This window comes from Mesoplodon mirus, assembly GCF_964341445.2.
Source record: "Mesoplodon mirus genome assembly, chromosome: 18".
NCBI lineage: Eukaryota > Metazoa > Chordata > Mammalia > Artiodactyla > Ziphiidae > Mesoplodon > Mesoplodon mirus.
In genome coordinates, this window is record NC_138994.1 from 63,049,068 (window position 1) to 63,075,756 (window position 26,689).

At 51.6% G+C, this 26,689-nt stretch overlaps 1 protein-coding gene across 9 annotated transcripts; it reads left to right on the forward strand.

The window, feature by feature from the left end:
• The first annotated feature begins 545 nt into the window (after positions 1-545).
• MTMR4 (myotubularin related protein 4) lies at positions 546-26,417 on the forward strand. Of its 9 annotated transcripts, none has more exons than XM_082604566.1 (19): positions 546-1,615; positions 3,444-3,482; positions 7,379-7,468; positions 7,826-7,942; positions 8,467-8,549; positions 10,538-10,698; positions 10,813-10,909; positions 11,112-11,225; positions 12,670-12,866; positions 13,117-13,245; positions 13,759-13,870; positions 14,376-14,571; positions 14,797-14,982; positions 15,056-15,226; positions 15,378-15,532; positions 20,534-21,935; positions 23,486-23,596; positions 23,816-23,904; positions 24,122-26,417. In XM_082604566.1, the coding sequence occupies exons 2-19, from the start codon at positions 3,480-3,482 to the stop codon at positions 24,297-24,299; spliced, it is 3,591 nt and encodes a 1,196-aa protein (XP_082460692.1). In that variant the 5' UTR covers positions 546-1,615; positions 3,444-3,479; the 3' UTR covers positions 24,300-26,417. The 9 variants fall into 9 exon arrangements, with proteins under 9 accessions (XP_082460692.1, XP_082460695.1, XP_082460698.1 ...); XM_082604569.1 differs by having other exon boundaries at positions 546-1,516; XM_082604571.1 differs by lacking the exon at positions 546-1,615 and adding an exon at positions 2,051-2,114.
• The last annotated feature ends 272 nt before the right edge of the window (positions 26,418-26,689 follow it).

Here is a 26,689-nt window from a genome sequence, read left to right on the forward strand (position 1 = left end):
GCACAGGCTCTAGGCGCACGGGCTTCAGTAGTTGTTGCTCGTGGCTCTAGAGCACAGGCTCAGTAGTTGTGGCGCACTGGCCTGGTTGCTCCACGGCATGTGGGATCTTCCCGGACCAGGGCTTGAACCCATGTCCCCTGCATCGGCAGGCGGATTCTTAACCACTGTGCCACCAGCGAAGCCCACTGTCTGTATCTTTACCATCTCGTGGAAACCAAGGAGATCCTAGGACCCAGTTTTGAAAGGTTGCTGGAGGAGGGTGCTGGCTTCTGACTTTTCGCAGGGAAGGGAGAGTGGGGAAAACTTTCCCCTCTCATGACAGGGCTCAGTCCGTGCCCAGAATCCAGCCTGGCCTGTCCATCCTCCTGACTATCTCTCTCCTGCCTCTGTTATCTGGAGCCCCTCTCATCTTTACCACATACAGTACTGACAACCCCATAGAAGTTTAGGATTTGATATCTCCCCCGAGAAAACATCGTATTAATTGCATGCAGCCTTCATATTTCCCCTGATTTGGGGAAAGGGATATGTAGTACGAATTAAGCTCTGTACTCGAGGAAGCCTGTGATAGAGCACTGAACAAATGCTGAAACCCCTGGAATCACCAAACACTAGTAATTGCTGGGAATGGATGGAGTACAGTCATCGTCCTGGAAGAGTTCAGGATTCATTTAACAAATATTTATTAAGCATCTGCTCGTTTGCAGACAGTGTTTTATTTTTTTTAATTTTTATTTATTTTTTTATTTTTTAATTTTATTTTTGGCTGCGTTGGGTCTTCGTTGCTGTGCGCGGGCTTTCTCTAGTCGAAGCGAGAGGGGGCTGCTCTTCATTGCGGTGCGTGGGCTTCTCATTGCAGTGGCTTCTCTTGTTGCGGAGCACAGGCTCTAGGCCGGCGGGCTTCAGTAGTTGTGGCACATGGGCTCAGTGGTTGTGGCTTGCAAGCTCTAGAGCGCAGGCCCAGTAGCTGTGGCGCACAGGCCCAGTAGTTGTGGCGCACAGGCTGAGTTGCTCCGTGGCATGTGGGATCTTCCCAGACCAGGGCTCGAACCGTGTCCCCTGCATTGGCAGGCGGATTCTTAACCACTGCACCACCGGGGACGTCCCAACAAACACTGTTTTAAACCTTGGAGTTAAGCACTGAACACAGGTAAGGTTCCAGTTTTCCTGGAATTTACTAAATGTAGTAAAAGTCCCAGTGTCCTATAAGAAAGAGACACGTGAGGACATAATGGCCCTGGGGCTTGCTATTAAAGCATTCAGGCCCACTCCTGAACTGAAGCTATCGGTTGAGAATCTGAATCAACTGTTCTCCATTTCTGTCGGGTTGGTGGTTATCTCCGGGCTACGGCGACCTCCAGCGGCCACCCACCGCTCTGCTGCCTGCTCTGGCTCCCCGTGGGAGAAAGGAAGGGAGGAGCGAAGAGCTAGATCCTCGGGAGAGTCCTATTCCCCACACCCTTTACAGACCAGAAGGTCGCAGCTAGCTCGTGGCAGTCTCAGTCCTATTTCTCAGGTGAGAGGTCTTCTCAAAACTGAAGGCACCGTTCATTCTGGTCACGGAGAGCAGGGTCGGTTCGCGGATGAAAAGTGAAGGTTGGAGGAACACGTCAAGGTGCGGAAGAAGGGAAACCCTCCCCCACCCCGCGCCAGTCGAAGACCCAGACGGAGCCTCAGGCCCAGCCCTCCCTCCTCTCTTAGCGTTCGGGGTCTTTCTCTCCCTTCCGGCTTTGGGACGGACAACCGCGGCGAAACCAAAACGGAAAATGGATAAACTAAGGTGCCACCGGAGATCTACTTGAGAAGTAACCCGGGGGCGGGGTGGCCACCGGAAGTGGCTGTAAGGCCTCTGTCCCTACGAGGGCCCGCCTTCAATTGCGCTACCAGTAGGCGACAGACCGCCCCCACTTCCGGCCCCTGGAGCCTTAGCCAGCGGCCCCCCTTTTACTGTTCTCCCATTGGCTACCGCAGGGACGCGCTGTGATTTCCCATTGGTCGCGTCTCCTCTCCCGCGCCGCGCCTCCTCCCTCCAGGTACAGTCTCGTCTTCCGGCACCCGATAGGCTAAAGGCTGGGAGGGCGTCTGCCCCATTTGACCAATGAGCGGCGTGAAGAGTGAGGGCGGCGGCTGCGTGGTGGGGGGCAGGGCGGGACTTGGTGTGGCTATTGGCCAGGGTGGGCACAGGCCAGAGATAGGATTGGCTGGGGAGAGGGGCACCGTGGTGGGGTCGAAGCTGCGCGGCCTCCGCAGCTGCGGGAGACGGAAGTAGTGAGAGCGCGGCCTCGGAGGGTCGGGCGGACGCCACCTGGGTGAGTCACCGTGCCCCGTGCACTGCCAGTTTGGGAGCCACAACGACCGCGTCTTGCCCGGCCCCGCCCCGGCCCCACCGGCTTTCGTGAGCCCCGCCTTCTGTCATTCGGGGCTCCGCCTCCGAGTCTTTAGGCTCCGCCCCTAAAACCTGGGTACCTGGGCTCCCCTGTCAGCCTGACCCGCCCCCGCCGTGGCCAGATCACCTAGGTCCGGGAACCCTGGGCCTCCCAGGCCTGTCCTCGTCTCTCCCTCTCTCCGCTTCCCTGAGGCTGCTTGCCAGTGGGCGGTGAGGCAGCACGTCTGGCTCCCCCGTGGGGAGGGTGGGCTGTGAGTACGGAGGCGGGCAGGGCCACAGATGGAGACTTTTATCCCCGCAGCCTTCTGCGGGGCACTGCTGGACTGCCCCTGAGCTCGGATAGCGGGCATAAAGAGACATGTCAGTGAAACCTGGGCCTGGTTCCCTAAGTGGGCCAAGGAGGCCCATCCTGACATTTCTGTTGCTTGGGCCCATTTGACAGGTACTGACTCTGAGGCCTGCACTGGCCTGATTCTGTCCCCGTTGTGTGGTCTCCTCCCACTGACCTGCACCCCACTTGGTGTCAAGTACACTCAGCAAGGCATGTCCAGCCCTGCTACCTTCTGCTCCTAGGTTGTGGTCCCCTCCCTCTTGTCCTCTGCTCTGGACTCTGCCCCCAGCAAACAGGTCAGGTGGGTGCTACTCCCGGACTCAGAGGCTGGCAGACCGCTCTTGTGGATTCACGTTCCCACCAGGGCCAGAAGTGAGCCCTGGTGGGGCAGCCTCTGTCTTTTCAGAGTTGGCAGTTCTTTTGCTCTCCCACAAAGAACAGGGTTTGGGGTGTTTTACTTCTCTTTCTGGGACTGGGAATCGGGACTCTTGAGTCCTGCTCCAGAACTTGATGGCTGCCTTCATGCCCTGCAGAGTCGCTTGTTGCCTTCTCCTCATGTAGCTCCCATTGCCTCTGTCTAGCATGGTGACTTGTGGAGAGGCTGGCTTCTCTGCGAGGAAGGCAAATAAGAGTTGTGGGGAAGTTCAGGAGTAGATGTGTGGCATTTGTTGATTCTATGGTGATGTTAATGTTGCTCTTTGTGCTTATGTTTCTTGGTCTCTGCAGTGAGAAGCAGGTAGCCAGGACCCTCACCACGGTAGAATGGTGAGTACTCTTGCCTCAGACCACTGTGTTTTCTGTAATCCTTGTGTCTTTCTCCATGAAGCTGCCCGCCCCTCCTGGACCTTGAGCTCCAGGCTACTCTGTTCAGCAACTAAACAGGTTCATCTGCCCTGGGGATAAATCAGGGCTTCTTTAGGTTGCAAAACATCAGCCGATATACAGCACTGGGACGGGAAGCCTCTAGACGTCTTTTTCTGCATGTGCTATGACATGCCTTCCCCACACTGCCACTGGCTCCCTTAGCTCTTCATAATGGCCCTTCTCGTGCTTCTCCTGGTCCCTGGGTGAAGCTCTCTGTTCTGGTCTGAAAAGCAAGGGCTCCTTTATATCAAGATCCTTGTACTTCCTACTGGGTCCCTTGAATATTGTGGGTGCTGTATCAGGAGTGACTCCACTAAAACTGTGGGGCTTCTCTAGCTCCAAGGTCCTGCTGTCTGTTAAGCTACTGTAGGCAACAGCTGACTGAATATATAGCAGGAGAGCACCCTCAAGGTGCCCAGAATATCACTGGGGGTGGTGTGTGTGTGTGTGTGTGTGTGTGTGTGTGTGTGTATTATAATGATCCCATACATTTTCCGGTAACTGTAACTGCCCTTTTTCACCCCAAGTTCAGGGAAACCCTTAACCCCTGAGAGCTGGGAGGAAGCAGTGAGATGAGAAGGGAGTGGGGAGCTACAAGCCTGGGTCCAGACCAGGTCCTTGCTCTGGCTGTATCTCTTTAGTTCTTTCACGTGTCCCCTGTGCTTAGGGACAGGTCAAGGCATTCAGTTGGTGAGAGGACTCACTCTTTTCCTCCACAGACACATGGGTGTGTGGGGTGTGCGGTATTCTTCTGGTCTCTTCTCAGAAAGCTGGTCCTAACCCCCACCAACTGATAGCCCCTTTCCTTTTTCTCTTCTGTGATACACTGAAAAGAGTCAGCCTGGTCTAATTTTGAATTCTAGCACCACCACTTAAGTACTTTAGGTGAATTGCCTACTTTCTCTGTAAGCCTGAAGTCTCATTTCTTTGGGAGTTGAATGGTTTTAGTGAGATAATGTTTGAAACGTGTCTGGCTCATAGTAGGCGCTTAATAAAATGTCAGGTTTTTCTCCTATTCCTCCCTTCCCCCAAGACCAAAACCGAAACAAAAGCCCTGGTTTCTGAAAGTTACCAGGGACAGGGAGTGTGGGGTTCCAAACAGTTCCTTCTGTGACTCTTGGTGACATTTTGCGGTACGCGGGCCTCTCACTGTTGTGGCCTCTCCCGTTGCGGAGCACAGGCTCCGGACGCGCAGGCTCAGCGGCCATGGCTCACGGGCCCAGCCGCTCCGCGGCATGTGGGATCTTCCCGGACCGGCGCGCGAACCGTGTCCCCTGCATCGGCAGGCGGACTCTCAACCACTGCGCCACCAGGGAAGCCCTCTTGGCGACATTTGGAGCCTCTTATCGCCGCCCCTTATTCTCTGGCCCTCTACCCAACTCCCCCCCTCCTCCGTGAGTTTTGTTTTTGCGTAGCTTCTGTGGTCCGTAGTTCCAGCTCTTCTCTTTCCCAGCCTAAGAAATCCTTTCTCCTCCAAGAAGGACTTTCTTACCCAGAAGACACAGGATGTGAAACAAGGGGGGAGAGGAGGAGATGAAGAAGTAAGCCTGGGCAGGGACCATGGAATAAAAAACCCAGGAAATTCCCCCCTCAGGGGTGTGTAATGACCCAACTGGCACTAGACCAGTGTCCATTCTAAGGGGCAAAGAGGGAGTGGGATTAGTGAGGTCAGGGGATTGGAGGACACTGATGGACCGGGGAATGGTGAGTGGTGGTTTTGGAGGGAAAGGAGGAAGCCTAGAAACCAGAAAGGGCCTCGCGTGGAGGGAGGTGAGCTTCATCCTGGGAATCCGAGCAGGCACTGGGGGGACTCCAAGAGGGGAGGAGGGCGTGGGGACAGACGTCTGAAACAGTGGTGCGGGGTGGCTCACGTGGGAAGATGGGAAATGAAAAGATGTAGGCGGTCCTGCCGCCCCCTCCCACGCCGTGGGGGGGGTGCGGGGCAGTCCCGCAGCCCAGACTCCTGAGAGCCCCGAGGAGCCCTCCGAGGACGCGCTCCCACGCCGCGGAGGGGTGGTGGGGAGGGAGGAGTAGGGGGCTGTGGGCGGGGCCCGGGGACCCGCCCCGCCCCCGCCTTCGCGGCGCGGCGAGGTCGGGGAGCTCCCCTCGCCTGGGCGGAGCTGGGCTCGCTCCATTGTGGAGAGGAGGGAGAGGCGCGCGCCGAGCACCGTCGCCCGCGCTCGCCTCCTGGCCGCAGCGGCTGCACCTGGCCGGCCCCGCAGCCGGGATGCGGCGGACGCCCGAGACTGGCGGGCAGCGCAGCGGCTCCGGGGACATGTGCGCTGGCCCAGACCGCCCGCGACCATGAGCCTGGCCGCCCGCGTCTCCTGCTCCATGCTCAGCTGCTTCGTAAGTGCCGGCCCCGCCTGCGGCGGGCCGGGGACCCCGACGCTGGCTGCACCCGCCGCCCTGCCCAGGGCCGGCCCTTGAGATCCCGAATTTCAGCCCATCCCCCTTACCAAGGGCCCTGGCAGGGGAAGGGACATAATGCCTTTTCTTTCTTGGACTTGCTTTAATCTTCGGGTGCCGGGGGTTGTCGAAGGCCGGGGACTGGAATGCTGCGACCCATCGTTTTAGCCCTGAAGCTGTTGCCCTTGACTGCAGATCTTCAGGCCCCGCCCTGCAGGGGTACATCCCTTTACCTCCGCCTCTCCATCTTGGGCCCACCCGCTGCATCCTTGCTTGGGGATGTGGGATGTGGCTAGTAGGCCATCTGGGATGTTAGGGGGCTGGTCGGGGAGCACAGGATGTCTGAGCTGTCTCCCCGGCTCCAGTCCCCTCCCCCTTCCACCACTGCATCCCTCACCTGACACGCCAGTCTTTTCTCCTTGACTGTCCCCCAGCCAGCCTCTCTTCTCCATCTTCCCTGCCTCTCTGCCTCTGCAGGCCTCCGTACCTCTGCATCATTCCCAGCCCCCCCCCTCCTCCCCCTCTGGTTTAATGCTCCTTCCCAGCTTCCCCCATCTGTCCTCGCAGATCTCCCTACCCATCCCCTTCCCGCCCGCCCCCCCCCCCCCCCCCCCCGCCCAGTATCTGCCAGGCCTCCTCTCTCTCCCTCCCCTGGCTGTCCTGGGTCCCCTGGTTCCTCCCAGGCACGTGGATCCCCTCTTCTCCCCTCCCTCCCTGGTGGCCGGGAAAGGAGTTACTTCCGCTTGCTGTGGGTATTCCTCAGGAGTTCCCCTCAGATCAGCAGGCAGGGCAGGTTGCTTGGCAGGTGGCAGGAGCTTGTTAGCAGTGTGGGCCTAACTGGAAGAGAAGCTCAGCTCCAAAACACATCCTCTTTTTGAAAGCATCCGTGAAGGCCCTCTAGAGGCATGGGACTGAATCCCATGACCCACTCCTCTTTGTCTCCTTCACCCACCAGATTAAAGCCTCAGTGGGGTGGCCTCAGGGGCCTGCGTCCCCTCCTGTCTCTGTGACCAACTGCACACCTGGTTCCTGTTTCTCAGGGCAGCACTTCCCATTCCCACTTCTGTCTTACCCGTACATTCGCCTTTCTTTTCCTTCATTTTCTCTCCTTCATTTGGGAAATGTGGCTCTACAGGAGGTTCCCTCTTTGAGGAGCGCAGACTCCCAGGGACTCTGTGGACCTTACTCTTCTCTTAGGCTTCAGAGGATTGAGTTCCCCCTCCACGTCACCCCTCCAACCAAGCCAGGTCTCTCTTCCGTTCTCCGGTGACCGGAACCTGTATCAGTGTGTGTGGGGTGTACGTGGGTTTACTGAGGGGAGGGGAGCAGGAGGAGGCCTGACGGGCCAGGCGGAGCCTGGTGACTTAGGGCTGAGGCCTTCCCCACAGGGTGAGGAGGGGCCCCCCAGCCTGGAGTACATCCAAGCCAAGGATCTGTTCCCCCCCAAGGAACTAGTGAAAGAGGAGGAGAATCTGCAGGTAAGGAAGAGCTGGGGGCCCAGGGTGGGTAGAGCTCCCCGCCTGGTGAAAAAACACCCTCCCTCCCCTCCCCCAACCCAAATATCTCCAAGGGGATCTAGTGTGGGAGCTCTGGCTTCCTGCTGCTTGGTCTCTGGAGGGCGGGGAGCCTGTCTGTATGTGCATTATGGAGCCTTTGACCCCAGAGAAGGAAAGGCAGCTTTCCTGGATAGCTGTTGTCTGGTGCTGTTACCACGGAGAGAACTTTTGTCCTGCCTTGGCCCAGCTTTTCCAGAGGAGATCCTACAGATCAGGGGTTGGAGAGGGGATGCAGGGGTGACTGACTCCTGGACTGAGGGTCCCTCTGCCCCTCGGCAGGTGCCCTTCCCAGTGCTGCAGGGGGAGGGAGTGGAGTTCCTGGGCCGCGCGGCCGATGCCCTCATTGCCATCTCCAACTACCGGCTGCATATCAAGTTCAAGGATTCTGTCATCAACGTGAGTTTCTGTCTTGTTCTCCCACACCCAAGCCAGCATCCCTGTGGAATTCAAGGTGGGATTGCTCCAATGCTCTACGTGATCATGTTTCCAAAGAGTTGGGGTTCCCTTCTTTTTCTTATTATCTTTCTTCTAACGGCAAGTCTGTCTTTCTGTCTCTCTCACTTAATTTTCGCTTCCCCTCTTCTGTCTTTCCCTCACTCTGTTGCTGGCCCTTCTAGGGGCACAGTGGCTTTGTTGGAAGAGTGCCACTTACCAACTGTGTGACCTTGGTCAATCACCCAGCTGAGGTGCAATTTCCTCCTTAGTAATATGGTTTGAAAACGCCCGCCTTGTGGTTTCTTGTGATTATTAATTGGGGTCACACATGTAGAGGACCCAGCACCATTACCAGGCACCTAGGAGGCCCTCAGTAAATGTTGGTTTCCTTCCTTCTATTGATACATCAGCATCTGGGCAGGGGCGGGGATGAGGAGTCATGTGGAGTGGGGGGATATGAGCGCCAGTCTGCATTTCCTCTCCAGGTCCCCCTCCGGATGATTGACAGCGTGGAGAGCCGTGATATGTTCCAGCTGCACATCGCCTGCAAGGACTCCAAAGTGGTGAGGTGAGAACGACGGAGCCTTGCTCAGGTCCTCCGGCCCTAGTCTTGTCCAGACCTCTCTGCTGCAGGGTTTCTCTGGAGCAAGAAAGGAAAAATACTGCCTCCCTTTCCCCATTTGGAAGAAACAGTGAAAACCGTGTCTGGGTTGGGGGGTCAATTTTCTGATCCACAGTGTCTTGACCTAAAGAAATGGCGATACTGCTCATGGAGTTTTTATAAGGATCAAATGAGAAGATGCCTCTGAGAGCACATAGGGCGATGTCTGGTGCAGAACAGTCACGTTGTTGGTTCATTCACTTCTTCATTTATCATGTATTTATCGAGACTCTCCTCTATGCCAGACTTTTCTAAGCACTGGGGATACAGCAGGGAACAAACAGACAAAACTTTCTGCCCTCGTGGAGCTTATATTCCAGTGGGGAGATAAGAGTGGTAAATAGTAAGTAAAATACGTTAAATCACGGTAATGTAAAGTTAAAAAATAAAGCAGGGAAAGGGGATACGGAGTGCTATGGGGGTGAAGGTTGTAGGCTTAAAAAAAGTGATCAGAGAAGCCTGCACTGAAAAGGTGACATTTGAGTCAAGACTTGAAGAAAGTGACCAGTGGGTATTTGGGGGAAGAGTGTGGCAGACAGGGAACAGTGCATGCAAAGGCCCTGCGGTGGGTATGAGCCTGGCACAATGGAAGAATGACAAGGAGGCTAGTGTGGCCGGAGTGGAGGGCAAGTGGGTCAGGATAATGGGATACAAGATCTGAGAGGTAAGGGGGGTGTCAGGCTGTCATAATGACTGGCTTTTACTTTGAGGGAAGTGAGAAAACCGCTGGAGGGTTTTGAGCAAAGGAGTGACGTGTTCTGTTATAGAATCACTCTGACTGCTGTATTGAGAAAAGATGGAAGAAGGATGGGGGCAAAAGCTAGGGCAGAAACTGGGAGACTAATTAAGAAGCTATTGCAGTTACCCAGGTGAGAAATCATGGTGGCTGGTCTAGGTTGGTAGCCATCAAAATGGTGAGAAGTGGTCAGATTTTTGAAGGTAGAGGTGATAGGATTTGCTGACAGACTGGATATGAGAGAAAGACGAATCACTCCAAGGATTATTAAAAGGGTGCCCAGACTAACTAGAACCTACTGTATAGCACAGGGAACTCTACTCAATACTCTCTAATGACCTATATGGGAATAGAATCTAAAAAAGAAGTGGATATATGTATATGTATAACTGATTCACTTTTCTGTACACCTGAAACTAACACAACGTTGTAAATCAACTATACGCCAATAAAAATTAATTAAAAAAAAAAAAGATGCCCAGTTTAGAGCCTGCCATGTACTCGGGTCTATAGGCATTAAGAACAGGAATCCGCATTGCCCTTCCCTTCAAGGAGATTAAAGTCTAGTTGCTAAAGGAAGACTTAACCTGTGGCAATATGCTCTGGGAAAACTTACCGTGTAACACTCCCAGCGTACTAAGAATAACAGAGGAAGGGGTCTGTGGAGTGGGTTAGGCTCGGAAGGCCTCAAGGAAGAGGTGGGACTGCAACTTTCTTCAGAGTATCAGTAGGACGTGGCTAGGCTGAGAGGAGACATTATTAAGCAGAAGTGAAAAAACAAGGAGACAGGAATGACATGGGTAGGACTTCCTCCCTGAAACAGAAGGTTTGTGCTGGAGAGTCACGGGAGAAGACACAAGGGGTAGCAGACATTCAGGGCCAGATTTGATAGCATTCAGATTTGATATGAGAAATGGTCGGGCCCCATTAGAGGGGATCCTTACGTCTCAAGGACAAGAGTTCTTGGGAAGAGAATTGTCACAAAGACAATGTCCCTTGGGTGTTGCCCAGTCTCCCTGGTCCTCCCCAGGGTCCCCATGCCTTACCTCCTGCTTTGCAGTCTCCCCTCCCCACAGCCTTTTTGTGGCTGGGTCTTTGACCCTTATGGCCCCAGAGCTCACTCACCTCTTGCCTCACTTCGTGGCTTCTTGCCTGGCAGGTGCCACTTCTCCACTTTCAAGCAGTGCCAAGAGTGGCTCTCGCGGCTAAGTCGGGCCACAGCGAGACCTGCGAAGCCCGAGGACCTGTTTGCCTTTGCCTACCATGCCTGGTGCCTGGGGCTGACTGAGGAGGACCAGCACACCCACCTGTGTCAGCCAGGTGAGGCCAGGCTGCTCTCTTTAGGAGACTTCCTTTTGTCTCTTGCTTCTCACCCCTCCTCCGCCCTGGACCTCGTGCTCTTGGATGCTGACAGGCGCGGGGGCTGTGTTGCAGGAGAGCACATACGATGTCGGCAGGAGGCTGAGCTTGCGAGGATGGGCTTTGACCTGCAGAACGTCTGGAGAGTCTCTCATATCAACAGCAACTACAAGTGAGAGGGTCTTGGGTGGGGAACCAAAACACCTGTCCAGACCCAGACTTCCTCCCTGTGTGGATAAAGCACGGGGGGCACAGCTCCTGGCTCTATGAGGGGAGGAGGGCTCCTGGTCCCTCTGCCCACAGGGCCATCCCTGGGGACCTTGTGATCACAGGTCTTTAATCAAGCTCCATGACCCCATTTGGTCTCTTCTCAGATTGTGCCCCAGTTACCCCCAGAAGCTGCTGGTTCCCGTGTGGATCACAGATAAAGAGCTGCAGAATGTGGCTTCCTTCCGCTCCTGGAAGCGGGTCCCTGTGGTTGTGTATAGGTGAGGCGGTGGGGGCCGGGGAAGTCGGGGGATGCTTTTCGTGCAGTGAGGAGAGTCAGAAGTGGAGGTCTGCGGCAGTGTGGTTGACTGGGAATTGACACTCTTCAGGGAAGTGGCTATGAAATAATTAAAAAAAAAAAAACTGCTTCAGTTTTCTTTCTCCTGAGGACGAGGCTTTTGGGGAGTTTACATACTTTTCTTTCTTCCTCCCTTCCTTCCTTCCTTCCTCCCTCTCTCTCTTTCTCTCTCTCTCTCTCTCTCTGTCTTTCTCTTTTCTTTCTTTCTTTTTAGGACCTGCGTGTGTGTGTGTGTGTGTGTGTGTGTGTGTGTGTGAGAAACATTGCTTTAGAACAGGGGTTGGCAAACCATGGCCTGTGAACCAAATCCGGCCTGTATCCTGTTCTATGTATAGCCTGTGAGCTGTGAATGGTTTTTACATTTTTAAAAAAAATTATTTATTTTTGGCTGCATTGGGTCTTCGTTGCTGCGCGCGGGCTTTCTCTAGTTGCGGCGAGCGGGGGCTACCCTTCGTTGCGGTGCACGGGTCTTCTCATTGTCGTGGCTTCTCTTGTTGTAGAGCACGGGCTCTAGGTGCGCAGGCTTCAGTAGTTGTGGCTCATGGGCTCTAGAGCGCAGGCTCAGTAGTTGTGGCGCATGGGCTTAGTTGCTCTGTGGCATGTGGGATCTTCCCGGACCAGGGCTCAAACCTGTGTCCCCTGCATTGACAGGCAGATTCTTAATCACTGCGCCACCAGGGAAGTCCCCGTTTTTACATTCTTAAAAGGTTATTTAAAAAAAGAAAACACAGGGGCTTCCCTGGTGGCGCAGTGGTTGAGAGTCCGCCTGCCGATGCAGGGGACACGGGTTCGTGCCCCGGTCTGGGAAGATCCCACATGCCGCGGAGCGGCTGGGCCCGTGAGCCATGGCCGTTGAGCCTGTGCGTCCGGAGCCTGTGCTCCGCAACGGGAGAGGCCACAACAGTGAGAGGCCCACATACCGCAAAAAAAAAAAAAAAAACCACAGAGAGAAGAATATGCGACAGAGACTGGCTGTGACTCCCAAAGCCGAGAATTTATTGCCTGGTTCTTTACAAAAAAAGTTTGTGAGGCAGGTAGTAGCCATGAGGTTTGGAGTTATTCATGCTCTGGGCCCAGGCTTGTTCTCCTGCTGGGTGTCTGTACCTGGAGCAGGTGCTGTGCAGATTTGATGAGTCAAGGTCACCTTGGGAATACACAGCCCATTTGAGAAATATGTGTGACAGTGCTTTGTAAACTGTAAAGCCGTCTCGAGATGTTAAGGGCTTTTGGTTGCTATTATCATAGCCTGGATGATCTGGTGGCCCCTGTTGGCTCTGGAGATCTTGGTCTGGCCCCCTGGGGTCTCAGCAGTAGGCCTCTGGGGGCTGTGAATGCCAAGGGCCTGATGGTTTCTTCTGTTTTGTCAGACACCTACGCAATGGGGCCGCCATCGCCCGCTGCAGCCAGCCCGAGATCAGCTGGTGGGGCTGGCGCAATGCCGATGATGAGTACTTAGTCACGTCCATTGCTAAAGCCTGTGCCCTGGACCCAGGGACAAGGACCACTGGGGGCTCTGTCAGCACCGGGAATAGTGATGCCGGCGAGGCATGTGACGCTGACTTCGGTAAGGTGTGGGTGGTGTCGGCCCCCTGGGGACTAGGCTCCCACCTTGGCCTCCTGGGCTCCAAGGGAGTCCCCAGTGAGAGGGTGGGAAGAAAACGACAACACACAAGGTGTCTGGGCCCCTGTCTTTTTTGGTGGGGACGAAAAGGTGATGGGGTGTGAGGGGTCTCATCAAAGGGAGTGCCCCAGGGTGGGGTTCTCCTGGGCAGATGGCCGACCCAGGGTCTTCTCCCTGCTGTGTGTGTGTTTAGATTCCTCCCTGACTGCATGCTCTGGAGTGGAGAGCACAGCTGCCCCCCAGAAGCTGCTGATCCTGGATGCCCGATCCTACACGGCGGCGGTGGCCAACCGGGCCAAGGGCGGAGGTTGTGAATGTGAAGGTATGGCTGTTACCTCAGTGTCTGCGGCCAGCCTGTGCTCTGGTGGCTTTGGGGACAGCTCGTTTAGTGGAAAGAGCCAAACAAACCTGGCCTGGGATCAGGACTCTGCCACTCAATGGCTGTGGCTATGCTTAAATTGCTTAATCTGTCTGAGTTTTACTTTCTCGTCTGTAACATGGGGGTGAAACATGCCTTGCAAAGTTATTGGACGATAGAGGTTACATGTATAAAGTTACTGGCACAGAGCAGCTACTGTTTGTTGAGGATTTACTATGTATCGTCAGTACTAGTCGTACTCGAGCATCATTGTCATTGATGTTATTTTTATCAATATTAGTATAGGGCGCTTGAGCATCCAGAGGTAAAAGGGCATTTAGATGTCCAGAGTATATTGAGTGCCCGTCCTGGAGTGTTCTGACCTGCCAGGGAAGCTTTGCCCACTGGACTGCTCTTGTCCTGGATGCCTGTTTCCGGGACATGCTCTTATGCTCCACTCTCCTCTTATGTGTGCAGAGTATTACCCCAACTGTGAGGTCGTATTCATGGGGATGGCCAACATCCATGCCATCCGGAACAGCTTCCAGTACCTCCGCGCTGTGTGTAGCCAGATGCCCGATCCCAGCAAGTAGGTGTTCCCTGTTCTGATTCCATCCACCCTCCAGTTTCATCCCTTACCCAGTACTTCTCGTGCTTGGAAGGTCTGGTGGGGCGGGGGGAGATGGGGAGTGTGAGACACAGGAAACCCGAGGACCTAGGTGCAGTGGGCTAGTTCCAAGGATACTTCTTCCACTTCTCAGCCAACGCTTTGGAACGGCCACAGGACACTGGGTTCCTTTTGTTTGGATGAGTTGTCCTCAAGGGCACAGAGAACTGGGGAGAGAAAGTGGCTACTAGATGAGCGTGTGATGCTTCCAAGTTCCTCTGTGGATCCGAAGAGTGTCTTGTCCACCACAGGTCCCATTTTCCCTACCTTCTTGCTAGATACCTCTTGGCAGAAAGGCCACGGGCTGGGCCTCTTAGCTTCAGCTCTCACTGGGGACTTTGTTAAGGTGTGGCCGGCCGTGGGTGGCGGAGAGACTGTTGTAGCCTCGGCGCCCTTAGTGACAGATGTGACCTCTGCTCTCTTGTAGCTGGTTGTCGGCTCTGGAGAGCACCAAATGGCTGCAGCACCTGTCGGTGATGCTGAAGGCAGCTGTGCTCGTGGCTAATACAGTAGACCGGGAGGGCCGGCCTGTGCTGGTGCACTGCTCAGATGGCTGGGACCGGACGCCGCAGATCGTAGCCCTGGCTAAAATACTACTGGACCCGTATTACAGGACGTTGGAGGTATTCGGAGGGGTTGGGTGGGAAAGGGGCGTTTGGGGAAGGTACTGGGCCCTCTGGATCCGTTTGGGGGATCTTTCCGTGGAGGACACTGGTGGCTTTAAGTCCTCTTCTAGGTTTGGGCGTGTTCTTCTCTGAAGCTGCCAGCCCCCTGCTTCGGGCATCCCTGGAAGGAGCACAGTAGCCTTCCCAGAGAGGCCCTACACTTGAGCCTCCTCTTTGTTGCAGGGTTTCCAAGTGTTAGTAGAATCTGACTGGCTGGATTTTGGGCACAAGTTTGGAGACCGCTGCGGCCACCAGGAGAACGCAGAGGACCAGAACGAGCAGTGCCCTGTGTTCCTCCAGTGGCTCGATTCTGTTCACCAGTTGCTCAAGCAGTTTCCCTGCCTGTTTGAGTTTAATGAAGCGTTCCTGGTAAGTCCGTGAGCCTGAGGCCAGGGTGGGGGCCGGCGGCCCAGGCCCGGTGCAAGCTGTCTTGGCCGTCTAGGTAAAGCTGGTGCAGCACACGTACTCCTGTCTCTACGGCACGTTCCTGGCCAACAACCCCTGTGAGCGAGAGAAGCGCAACATCTACAAGCGGACCTGCTCCGTGTGGGCCCTTCTGCGAGCCGGCAACAAGAACTTCCACAACTTCCTCTACACGTCAGGCTCAGAAATGGTAAGTCCGCACCCTTATCCCGTAGGTGCGTCTTGGGGACCTACAGGGAGAAAAGGCCGAGTCCGCGGGAAGGACGCGGGCCCAGAGGCTTAGGAAGGAAAGGGGGGCCCGAAACATCTCACAGAACCCACGCACGGGGCTGCTTCCCTAGGTCCTGCACCCCGTGTGTCATGTCCGGGCGCTGCACCTCTGGACAGCTGTCTACTTGCCAGCGTCATCTCCATGCACGCTCGGGGAGGAGAGCGTGGACCTCTACCTTTCCCCGGTGGCTCAGAGCCAGGAGTTCTCCGGCCGCTCTCTGGACAGGTAAGAAGAGCTCTTTTGCTCTCTCCTCTCTGCCCTAGGGAGGCGGCAGCTGCTTTGGGTCTTGCCTAAATGCTGTTCTTTTCCTTTTATGAGATATTTTAAAGCAACCTCTTGAGCCAGTTCAAGGCCAGACTTGGCCCAAGACTCGTAGTTAGCTTGGAGGGCACTCTGTATGTTCCCAAGGTCCTTGCTTTTTGTGTGTGTGTGTGTGGTACGCGGGCCTCTCACTGTTGTGGCCTCTCCCGTTGCGGAGCACAGGCTCCGGACACGGAGGCTCAACGGCCATGGCCCACGGGCCCAGCCGCTCCGCGGCATGTGGGATCCTCCTGGACCGGGCCACGAACCCGCGTCCCCTGCATCGGCAGGCGGACTCTCAACCACTGCGCCACCAGGGAGGCCCCCGAGGTCCTTTCGTAAGAGAAGAGTTGCCTGTTTTCCAAGCTGCTCTCACCCTTTGTGACAGACCCCGGGGAGAGGAGAGCAGAACAGAAAGGACTATTTCAGGAAGACGCGTGGGAATGGTCTCGACTGGTGTTCATTGGTGGAAGGCATGGGGAGCTTGCTGTCTTAGTAATAACCTTGGCTGTGTCCAGCATTAGCTTCCAGAGAAATGGGTTCCCAGAAGGGGAACGGCCTTCCCATTACTCCCTCAGAATTTAAAGGGAGACATAAAAATTAAAGTGATATTCTGGCTGAATATTTGGGGGGAAGTAGAATGGAGATTGGTTAAGTTATAAGAGTAATATCTGTTCTTTGTTTTTAAAAAAAGCCAAGCAATGTAACAGTAGAAAATGGCAGTCCTGCCTCCCCGATCCCTGTCCCCACAGGTGTCTACAGCTGGTACTTTGGTGCGTGCACTTCCAGATGTTTATCTCTACCTTGATACAGCCACACTCTCCCAGTCTCACGTAGAAACATTTTTTAAATACAAAAACAATCATATTTTGCGTACCGTTCTGCAAATTGTTTTCCCCACTGTGTGTCAGGATGTCACCCACGACGGCACACATAAAGCTGCTTTATTGTTTTTACCGGCTGCATAATAGTCCAAACTTAGAGTGCATCACAATTTATATAACCAGTTTTCAACTGGTCATTTAGGTTTATCCCATTTTTTAGTCATTATAGGGGGTGTTTTAGGTAACATTCTTATATGTATATATTAAAAAATTTTTTGGTAAAATACATACAATATTTACCATCAAAACTATTTTTTTAAAAAAATTTTCTTTATCTTTGGCTGTGTTGGGTCTTCGTTGCTGCGCGCGGGCTTTCTCTAGTTGTGGCGAGCGGGGGCTACTCTTCATTGTGGTGCGCGGGCTTCTCACTGCGGTGGCTTCTCTTGTTGCGGAGCACGGGCTCTAGGCACGCAGGCTTCAGTAGTTGTGGCTCACGGGCTCAGTCGTTGTGGCGCACGGGCTTAGTTGCTCTGCAGCATGGGGGATCTTCCTGGACCGGGGATCGAACCCGTGTCCCCTGCACTGGCAGGCGGGTTCCTAACCACTGCGCCACCAGGGAGGCCCCTGAACCATTTTTAAGTACACAGTTCAGTAGTGTTACCGTATGTGTATACCTTTGCTTTTTTGCTAGTGTTTCTGCCAGATAAATTCTTAGAAATGAAAATGCTGGGTTCAAAGCATATGTGCATTTCTAATTTTGATCTTTGTTTACTGGTGGAAGGTTTTTAAAATTAAAATATAACTTACATAATTGGTTGAATATTATAAAGGAAAACAAAACCCCCCAACCCCCAAGTTATTGATTTTAGGGTCTTTGGAGCTGCGTCCATTGTCAGGGGCCTATGGATAGGCTTCAGGAATTCTGTGATTTTTCTCTTTCCACAAACTATGCAGAATTTGGGTATAGGTTCATAAGTTTGCTTTTCTATGGAGAGGGGCCATAACTTTTTATCAGATTCTCAATAAGTTCTGTGGCCCATTTAACAACCATTGCCTTAAATCAATATCTAACTTTTCAAACCAATAAATGTTTCTTATATACCTACAAGTTGCCTAGTACTGTACTAGGTTTTATGGGCTGTACCAAAGACATAGAAGATATTGATCCTATAAGATACCTTTAAAAAGCTGTAAGATCAGGCATAGGACAATTAGAGAACAATTCTAAGTTAGCATCTAAGCGAATAAGAATGTGTCTTGTTCAAAGCTACTAGAGAAATGAGAAGTAAGAAAGGGGTCATAGGGTGACTGTTTACTCAGAGACATTTTCGTGGAAGACCAGGCAGGAACCATGGCTTTTTAGTGTCCCTAGTGCCTGGCTCAGGGCCTGGCACATAATAGGCGATTTAGTAAATGCTTAAATGAACAAACGAATGAATGGAATAATGGGAGCTATGAGCTTGGTAACAGGGTTAGTGGAGAGGGGTCCAAAAGAGTTAGAAGCACGAGAGAGTTTCTAATTGTTTTAAAATGAAGAAGAACCACCTCTCTGGAGCTGGCAGGGTTTGGGAAGAGGTATTTTGAGGAATAGAAAGAAATAAACAGGATAGTTCATTGAGGGCTTTTATACTGAGGAGTTTATTTTGTTTTTTTGTTTTTTATAAATTTTATTTATTTATTTATTTTGGCTTCATTGGGTCTTCGTTGCTGCGTGTGGGCTTTCTCTAGTTGTGGTGAGCGGGGGCCTCTCACTGTGGTGGTTTCTCTTGTTGAGGAGCACGGGCTCTAGGCGCGCGGGCTTCAGTAGTTGTGGCGCACGGGCTCAGTAGTTGTGGCTCGTGGGCTCTAGAGCGCAGGCTCAGTAGCTGTGGCACACAGGCTTGGTTGCTCCGCGGCACGTGGGATCTTCCCGGCCCAGGGCTCGAAGCTGTGTCCCCTGCGTTGGCAGGCGGATTCTTAACCACTGCGCCACCAGAGAAGCCCCTGAGGAGTTTATTTTGATTCAGTTGTCAATAGTAAGTCACCATGGCCTGGAAACAATGGAGTTTTTCAAGAATTAGTCAGTGAGCAGTGTAGGTGGAGGCACAGAGACCAGGCAGTACTGCTGTAGTTCAGATATGAAAGGAAGAGCCCTTGGAAAAGAGGGAGGGTGAAAGTCAGACGTTGTTGAGAAGTCATTAGCGGTCTGTGGCGCTGCCTGAACATTGAAGGGCGGAAGTGAAGAGTAAAGAGGCCGAAGACAGGTCCCAAGTCTGTGAGCTTAGAAACCAGGAGGATATTAGTACCACCTATAGACACTGAAAAGTTGAGAAGATGCGTCAGTTCGGGGAGAAGGAGGAGATGCCGGCAGGTTGGGACTGAAATATTTTGACAGCACACAGGAGGTGTGCTGCAGGCAGTTCGAGATGGAGTTGTATTTAGAGGTGTAGTTGTATAAGGGTTTTAAAGGAAATGGTTTCTCTAACAGCTGACCTGACTCCCCTTCGGTTCTGCCTTTCCCTAGATCAGAAACGTCCTGCTCTCTTTCCTCTTCTTCCGTTAAAGTGCAACAACCCATTCTTCTCTCCCCAGCTCAGATCCTACCCTGTCTGTGTAGCCTTCCCTGACCACGTTAGCTGGATGAGCTCTCTCAGACTCCTCAGGCATTGTTGTCTCCGCCAGCATTATTAATTAGACCTTCGGTGTACATAGGAGTCAGCTGTGGGGGACTGCAGGCTGTTGCTATTGGTGAATCTGGATAAAGAGTACATTGGATTTCTTCACACTCTTCTCTCTACTTCTTTTGTATGTTTGAAAGTTTCCATAATAAAAAGTAAAACAAAAAAAAAAGAAAAAAATCAACAAGTTGCCAAGCTGTGAGATTCAAGCTCTGGCTGTGGGACTCCAGAGACTGTAATTGTGACTGTTGTCATTGCCTTCCTGGAATCTGTCACCACACAGACACACATTGATCACGAAAGTAAAATCAAACACAAGAATACTTTTAAAGAAGTATTAATAAGTTTCAAAAACCAAACACTTAAAAAAAAATCAGCTAGCTCTATTGTAACTCCACCTTTGAGGGATTTTTCAGTGTGGGCTGGGCTGACTGAAGCATCTGAAAATAGGAGTCCAGCGAAGTCTCTGCTGTTTCCTGGCAGATTTCCCTCAAGTTTTGCTGCTCCAAGGACTTTAGAACTTTAAAAATTAGGGCGGTCATTCTTGAAAATGTCTGTTACCCCCTGGTGTGCCAGAATGCCTCTAGAACTTCGTGTCCTGTACACTAGGGGAAGTTTCCGTGCCGACTTGGGACTCATAGGAGCACGCTGCCACTAAGTGGTTGTAAAAAGCTGTGCTGCTTACTCCTGTGATGGAGGGATAATTTATAATAAGGAAAAAAGCTGTAAAAACGAGGAGTCGTGAATGTAACCTTTGTGTATTTATTTACTTATTTTGGCCGCGCCCTGCGGCATGTGGGTGGGATCTTAGTGCCCCAACCAGAGATCGGACTTGGGCCCCTGCAATGGAAGCGCGGAGTCTTAACCACTGGGCCACTGGGGAAGTCCTGTGAGTGTAGTCTTAATTAGTTTGCGGTTGGTTGTCTATATTTTGAATCCTCGTAGCATCTCTGCAAGGTAATTTATTGTCATTTTATGGAGGAGAGAAACCAAGTGTCTGAGAGGTTAAATAGCTTACTTGTAGTCACAGAGCTAATCAGTGCCAGAGCCAGCATCGTCAAGCTCCAGAACCCACCTTCTTTCTGTCTTGCCATGTGTGATAGAGGCGGTTGGGCATTAGGTGGGAGGCCAAGGTGTAGTCCTGGCCTGAAGGGTAGATTTGGAAGGCATCAGCTTAGGAGGCAGTTGAAGCCACGGGAGTGGTTGAGATTGCCAGGGAGACTGTGTGGGGTGAGACTGATGAAAGGTGAGGACAGAGCCTGGGTTCTGGAGTTCACGTCCTCCACTTTTTGCAGAGCAGACTTTTTGCAGTGAACATTGGTCATCTGTAATCTTAAATGTTGTTATTTCTTGTGAACTCTGGCTTTGATTGCTTTGATGGCCCAATTCCTGTACATGGGAGGTAGCTCAGTTCCTGACCTGGAGGTGGTGTGTTGTCATTCCAGATTACCTAAAACGAGATCTATGGATGATCTTCTTTCTGCCTGTGACACAAGCAGCCCCCTGACGCGCACATCCAGTGACCCCAACCTGAATAACCACTGTCAGGAGGCCAGAGTAGGCCTGGAGCCCTGGCATGGCAATCCTGAGGGATCAGAGACAACCTTCGTGGAATCTGGGGTAGGAGGTCTTCAGCAGACTGTAGGAGACATGGCTCTTCCTCCGTCTCTGCCCAGCAGCCAGAAAGACTACTTGAGCAATAAACCTTTCAAGAGTCACAGAAGCTCTTCTCCAAGTTACAGACTGCTTAATGCTGCAGCGCCCCAGGAAACGAAGAGCAGCACCTCTGATCCTGAGTTCAAAGTCCTAGAAGAGACTAAGGCACCAGCTCCAGACCCTCCTGCCCAGGATGAGCTGGGTAGGACTTTAGATGGCCCAGAGGAGCCACCTGAACATTGTCCTGAAAGAGCAGCTGTCCGAGCACTCTCTAAAGTTGTTTCCAACAAGCGTGATGGCATGTGTGATTCTCCTGAGTCTCCCCAGGACTCCCTCACAGGTGCCCCCGAGCAGGCCCAGCTAGACTCTGTGCTAGGTGTACCCTCCAGAGGTGCTCCAGCTCACGGTCTGGGCACCCTTTGCAACCCACTGAGTGCTACCTGCCAAATTCCTCCAGACCCGAGCACTGACTTTCTCAACCAAGACCCCCCAGGGTCTGTGGCAAGTGTCTCCCACCAGGAACAGCCTGGTTCTGTGCCAGATCTGATTCAGGGGGAAGAAGACATGGGCAAAAGAGGGAATCATAGGAATGGGCAGTTATTGGAAAACCCTCGCTTTGGAAAGGTGCCATTGGAATTGGCCCGAAAGCCAATTTCTCAGAGCCAGATCAGTGAGTTCTCTTTCTTAGGGTCCAACTGGGACAGCTTCCAAGGGATGGTGACTTCATTCCCGAGTGGGGAGACCACCCCTCGGCGGCTGCTTTCCTATGGCTGTTGTAGCAAGAGGTCGAGCAGTAAGCAGATGCGGGCAACAGGGCCCTGCTTTGGGGGACAGTGGGCTCAGAGAGAAGGGGTGAGGTCACCGGTCTGTTCTACTCATTCCAATGGACACTGTACTGGTCCAGGAGGAAAAAACCACCAGATGTGGCTGTCTGGTCACCCGAAGCAGGTCTCCAGCACGAAGCCCGTTCCCCTGAGCTGCCCCTCTCCAGCGCCTCCTCTCTACCTGGATGACGATGGACTCCCCTTTCCCACGGATGTGATCCAGCACAGGTTACGGCAGATTGAAGCAGGGTACAAGCAAGAGGTGGAACAGCTACGTCGACAGGTGCGTGAGCTTCAGATGAGGCTGGATATCCGCCACTGCTGCGCCCCTCCAGCAGAGCCCCCCATGGACTACGAGGATGATTTTGTAAGTACTCACCTCCTGCCACCCAGCCACTCATTCTGTCGGTCCGTCCAGCCTTTCACCCGTTCCGTATCCATTCCTTGGGTACTTGCTGTGTGCCAGAGTTAGGGGGTTGGGCTGTAGGATGAAAGCCATAGTCCCCGCTCGCAAGGAGCTCACAGTCTATTGGGAGAGACAAGTAGACAGTTAGAATGCTGTTCTTCAGTGTTGAGGGAAGCATCAGGTGTTGGGGGCCTGGGTGGAGTCAAAGGTCGGGGAAGGCTCTCCTGAGAAGCTAATGCTTGAGCCGAGTGCTGAAGAATGTGTCGCTTTTAGCCATGTAGAGAGTGAAAAAGAAATACCATTTGCAGAAGCATGGAGGCAATAGGTACTCCAGCGGTATGGCTCGAATAAAGGGGTGTGTGTGTGTTCGCACACGTGTGTGTGCATGCGTGCACACTTGTGCTGGGACAGTGAGGGAGGGAGTCGGTAGTGTGGCGGGAGGTGACCTTGGGAAGTGGAAAGGGATTAGGAAGTTCAGCTTGAGTGCCTGTGTTGTGTGGATTCTACCCTCAAGGCAATAAAAGTTGTGGCTAGTGAGTCACATGGTCAGATTTGCATTTAAGAGTACTACCCTAGGGGGACTTCCCTGGTGGTCCAGTGGTTTAGACTCCATGCGCTGCCAACGCAGGGGACATGGGTTCGATCCCTCCTTTGGGAACCAAGATCCTGAATGCCGAATGGCGTGGCCAAAAAAAAAAATTGAGTACTAAAAAGAGTGCTACTACCCTAGCGACAGTGTGTCAAGAGGATGAAACCCAGGTGGGGAGGCTGGTTAGGATGTTTTGGAATAAGCCAGGTGAGAGATGATGAGGACCATCTAGGCTTCCCTGGGTCGGGAGGCCTTGGGTTCTGGCACAGCAGTCCTCGGGGAGCTTCTAGAAGCCAGCTCTAGGACATTCCCCCTTGCTTGCTGCCCACTCCTCTGCTGGTGGGATGGTCAGGGCTAACAACTTCTTACTATTCAGGGTGATGGTTTAGAACAGGAGTCAGCAAATTTGTTTGGTAAAGAGCCAGACAGTAAATACTTCAGGCTTTGTGAGACATAGAGTCCCTTTTGCAGCTACTAGGCTCTTCTGTCGTAGCACAGAAGCAGCCGTAATGACCATGTGTAAATGAATTGAGTGTGGCTGTCTTCCAACTTGACTTACAAAAACAGGCAGTGGGCCAAATTGGCCTGTGGGCCATAGTTTGCGAACTCCTGATTTAGAATGTAACAGGAGAAATATTCTTTCCATACTGTAATGGAGCATATTGGTTAAGAGCATGGGTCTGAAGCCAGAACGCTAGGTCCAAATCCCACGTTTACTACCTATCAGCTCTTAACACTCTCTATGGCTTCGTTTCCTTATTTGTAAAATGAGGATAATAATAGCATACATCATAAGATTGTTGTGATGAATTAAATAAGTTCACGCATGTGATGCACTTAGAAACAGTGCCTGATGCATAGTAAACAATAAATGTTAGCGATGATGAAGATGATGGTGGTGATGCCTTTGCTTTTCCTTTAGACATGTTTGAAGGAGTCAGATGGCAGTGATACAGAAGATTTTGGTTCTGATCACAGTGAAGACTGCCTTTCAGAAGCAAGCTGGGAACCTGTTGATAAGAAAGAGACTGAGGTATGTCCAGGCAAACATGCGGCAGGTACTTTTGCAAGCCAGTGAGTTCTCATACTTCTCAGAGATGAGTGACATGTTCTTCCCCAGATGAGTCTCTCTGTAGGGAAGTCGTCGCTGCCTCGGCCTTGTCATTTTCTTCTGGGATGCTTTCCTTGTCGCAGTGTTGCTTTTCCACTCTGTTGACAAGGACCTGGGATTTTTCCTTTTGCCTTCTGTTAGGTGACTCGCTGGGTTCCAGACCATATGGCATCACATTGCTATAATTGTGACTGTGAATTCTGGTTGGCTAAACGCAGACACCATTGCAGGTAAGATGTTGCCTATGATTCAGTATGGCTCGTAAAGGCTACTGAGGGACATAGTTATGAACTAAACTGAATTAACCTGAAAATGGAGATATCTTAATAGGAACTATTTTTGTTTTCTCCCAACTTTTTCTTTACTCACGTAAGGCCTTTTAGAGTATCATTCGTTCCCAGCATATCGGCATTTCTGATGAACTCTCCCCTCTCTGTCCTTTGGCAGAAATTGTGGGAATGTATTTTGTGCTGGTTGCTGCCACCTGAAGTTGCCCATTCCTGATCAACAACTCTATGATCCAGTTCTCGTCTGTAACTCATGTTACGAACATATCCAAGTATCTCGGGCCAGGGAACTCATGAGCCAACATCTGAAGAAACCCATTGCTACAGCTTCCAGTTGAATGCCAGAGGAGAAGACCTGTCCAGTTTTCGCAGGTTTGAAGGGAGGATCTGCTTCAGGTGTAGTTTTGAAGGTTCCTTGGTGTGGCTCATGAAATCACAGAGCTCAAAGATACAGTCTTGAGAAGTCCTCCTGGGTACCATGAGACTGGGGCAGAGGGATTCCAGTTTGGCAGGAGGTCCTCTACCGGTGAGACCCTCACCTTGGGGTGATGGTCCTGATCCAGACCCAGAGTCTGGAAGCTTAACGTTGAGTTGGTGGCTCCAGTTTCTTTCTCCTGGGGTCACAAGATGACGATTTCCTAGATACTGCCTGGTGATGTGTGCCCCAAACAGCAATAGAAAGGCATATGTATAACCAAACTCCAAATGATAACCAGATCCATCTCTCCTCCACCTTGAAAAAGGCAGATTATAGTATATAAGATAGGAATTCCTATCCTATTTGAAATGAACTATACCCTGTACCTCTGTGCTCTGTGTCTGTGCATGAAGGCTCAGTCTTTAGAGGCACTCCCTCTAGTTGCATTAGCTCTGTCTTTCTGTGGAGTTTGGTTTAAAGACTGGTTCAGCAAGTGGAGGTTTTGCTGTATTTTTCACTTGGCTCGTCAGCCAGCATCAGTGAACATTCAGTTTAGGGGGACGGTGTTAGGGAGTGAGACCTTTTTGGGAGCAGAGGAAAACCCTGCTGATGTTCAGTCCTGGCAGAAATCAGTTATTTTGAGCTGTGAAGGCAGGAGTCTTTGTTACTCAGTGGCAGCTCTCGAGGTATGCACTGTGAAGAATGAGAAGGGAAAAGCAGAAATTATCCTTGTGAAATATTTGCTGATTGTGCCCTACCCTTTGCGCCTGACTTTTCCTAGTTGTCCTGGTGCTAACACAGGAGCTACACCTTGATCCTCTCCTGGCATGAAAATAAAAGGCTGTTTTTTTTTGGTTGTTGTTCCATCGCCCGCTTCCCACATGTCCTCTTTCCCTTGGCCGCTGCCTCCTCTGGGTCACACTGCTTCTTATCCTGAACACTTGACACCTTGAGGGTAGAATCTAGTGTTTGGTTTTTACCTCCTAGAATACGCTGTTTGGTATGTGAGGGTTTCAGTACAAATGCTGCTGTCTTATTTCTGTGCACTTAACAATGGAACCCAAACAGAAGAGAATAAAGCCTCGATACCAAAACTGGGAGAGAAAATGTGTCCATTTGGACCAAAGGGTTTTTATTTTGTTTTTGTTTTTGTTTTTTCATCTTAATATGTACCAGTGGCACTTAACCAAAAGATACAGTGATATAGCCATGTACTGTGGTTGGGACAGATACAGTCTCCTTGACCTATAATGAAACCACTAGGATTTCCTTATATATTTTCCTTAATTCGTTGGTGTATAAAAGGTAAATTACCCTTAGGCTTAGCCTGTTTTAAAATTATGGTAGCCGTCTAACTGCTACTTGTTCATGCTTCTTCCTAGAAAAAAAATTTTCATTCGAAAATAACTAGGATCTGCATTTAGAACAAGAACTGTTACTTGTCCTGACCTTTTCTTCAGCCCTACTGAGAAGCATCTGTGCTTTTATTACTTGCCATGGATGTGACCTAAAAAGTTTTGGCGTATCTAGGTCAGTCTAGCGGAACTTTTTTTTCGTTTAAATGGAGTTGTATAATGGAGATTTTGTGTCCAGGAAATTCCTGAGATCTTTGAAAAAATAACAAACTATTCCTTGTCTTGATACATAAAATTCTTCTAAGCATTTTCTCAGTCATTAAAATTTACTGCCAGTTGTGAGTGGCTTTTTAATTGACTTGACTTTCACTGCACTTCGATTGGCAACGTTTGAGGAGACTGTATCTGTCTACTTTGTGTGGCTGTTTCGAGGGGCTGTCCCATCAGAGAACATACTGCATGGCCTTGGAGAGAGACTCTGGGCTCTCAGCTCAGATGTATTCATCAAATACTCCTTTCAGAGCTCTTGTGGGTGTAAGTGACATGATGTGGCCAAAAATCCAAACTGTGCAGTTGCGTTGTGACAAACATGCAATGTGCTGTAAAAACTCGATACGATTTAAATAAAATCTCTATATTAGTGCTGCTTTGTTGGGTCTTTTTCTTCATTTTCAGTTTCTAAGAAAACTAATACTCATTTTTTCTTTGACCATGAGAAAGGACTGAAACATTACACTGCTTCCTCCCAACCATTTCCATTTTTAAAATGGCCCTCTCTTTATCAGCACAAGCTTAGCTGTTGATCAGATAGGGGAGTTATGCTTATGGATCCTCCAGGGTTCTATCCCATCTCATGTGAGGTTTATTTTTCTTTAATATCTAAAATTTCACCAGCTGGTTGATCAGGCACACGGGATTGTACCTGTTTCCCTGCTTCCTGCTTCCCTCCTCACAG

Excerpts from the sequence above, each read along its gene's own strand:
- MTMR4 (XM_082604566.1), top strand. Across the intron at positions 8,550-10,537 it reads AAGGACTCCAAAGTGGTGAG|GTGCCACTTCTCCACTTTCA; the intron begins GTGAGAACGACG and ends CTTGCCTGGCAG. Across the intron at positions 13,246-13,758 it reads CGGAGGTTGTGAATGTGAAG|AGTATTACCCCAACTGTGAG; the intron begins GTATGGCTGTTA and ends TTATGTGTGCAG.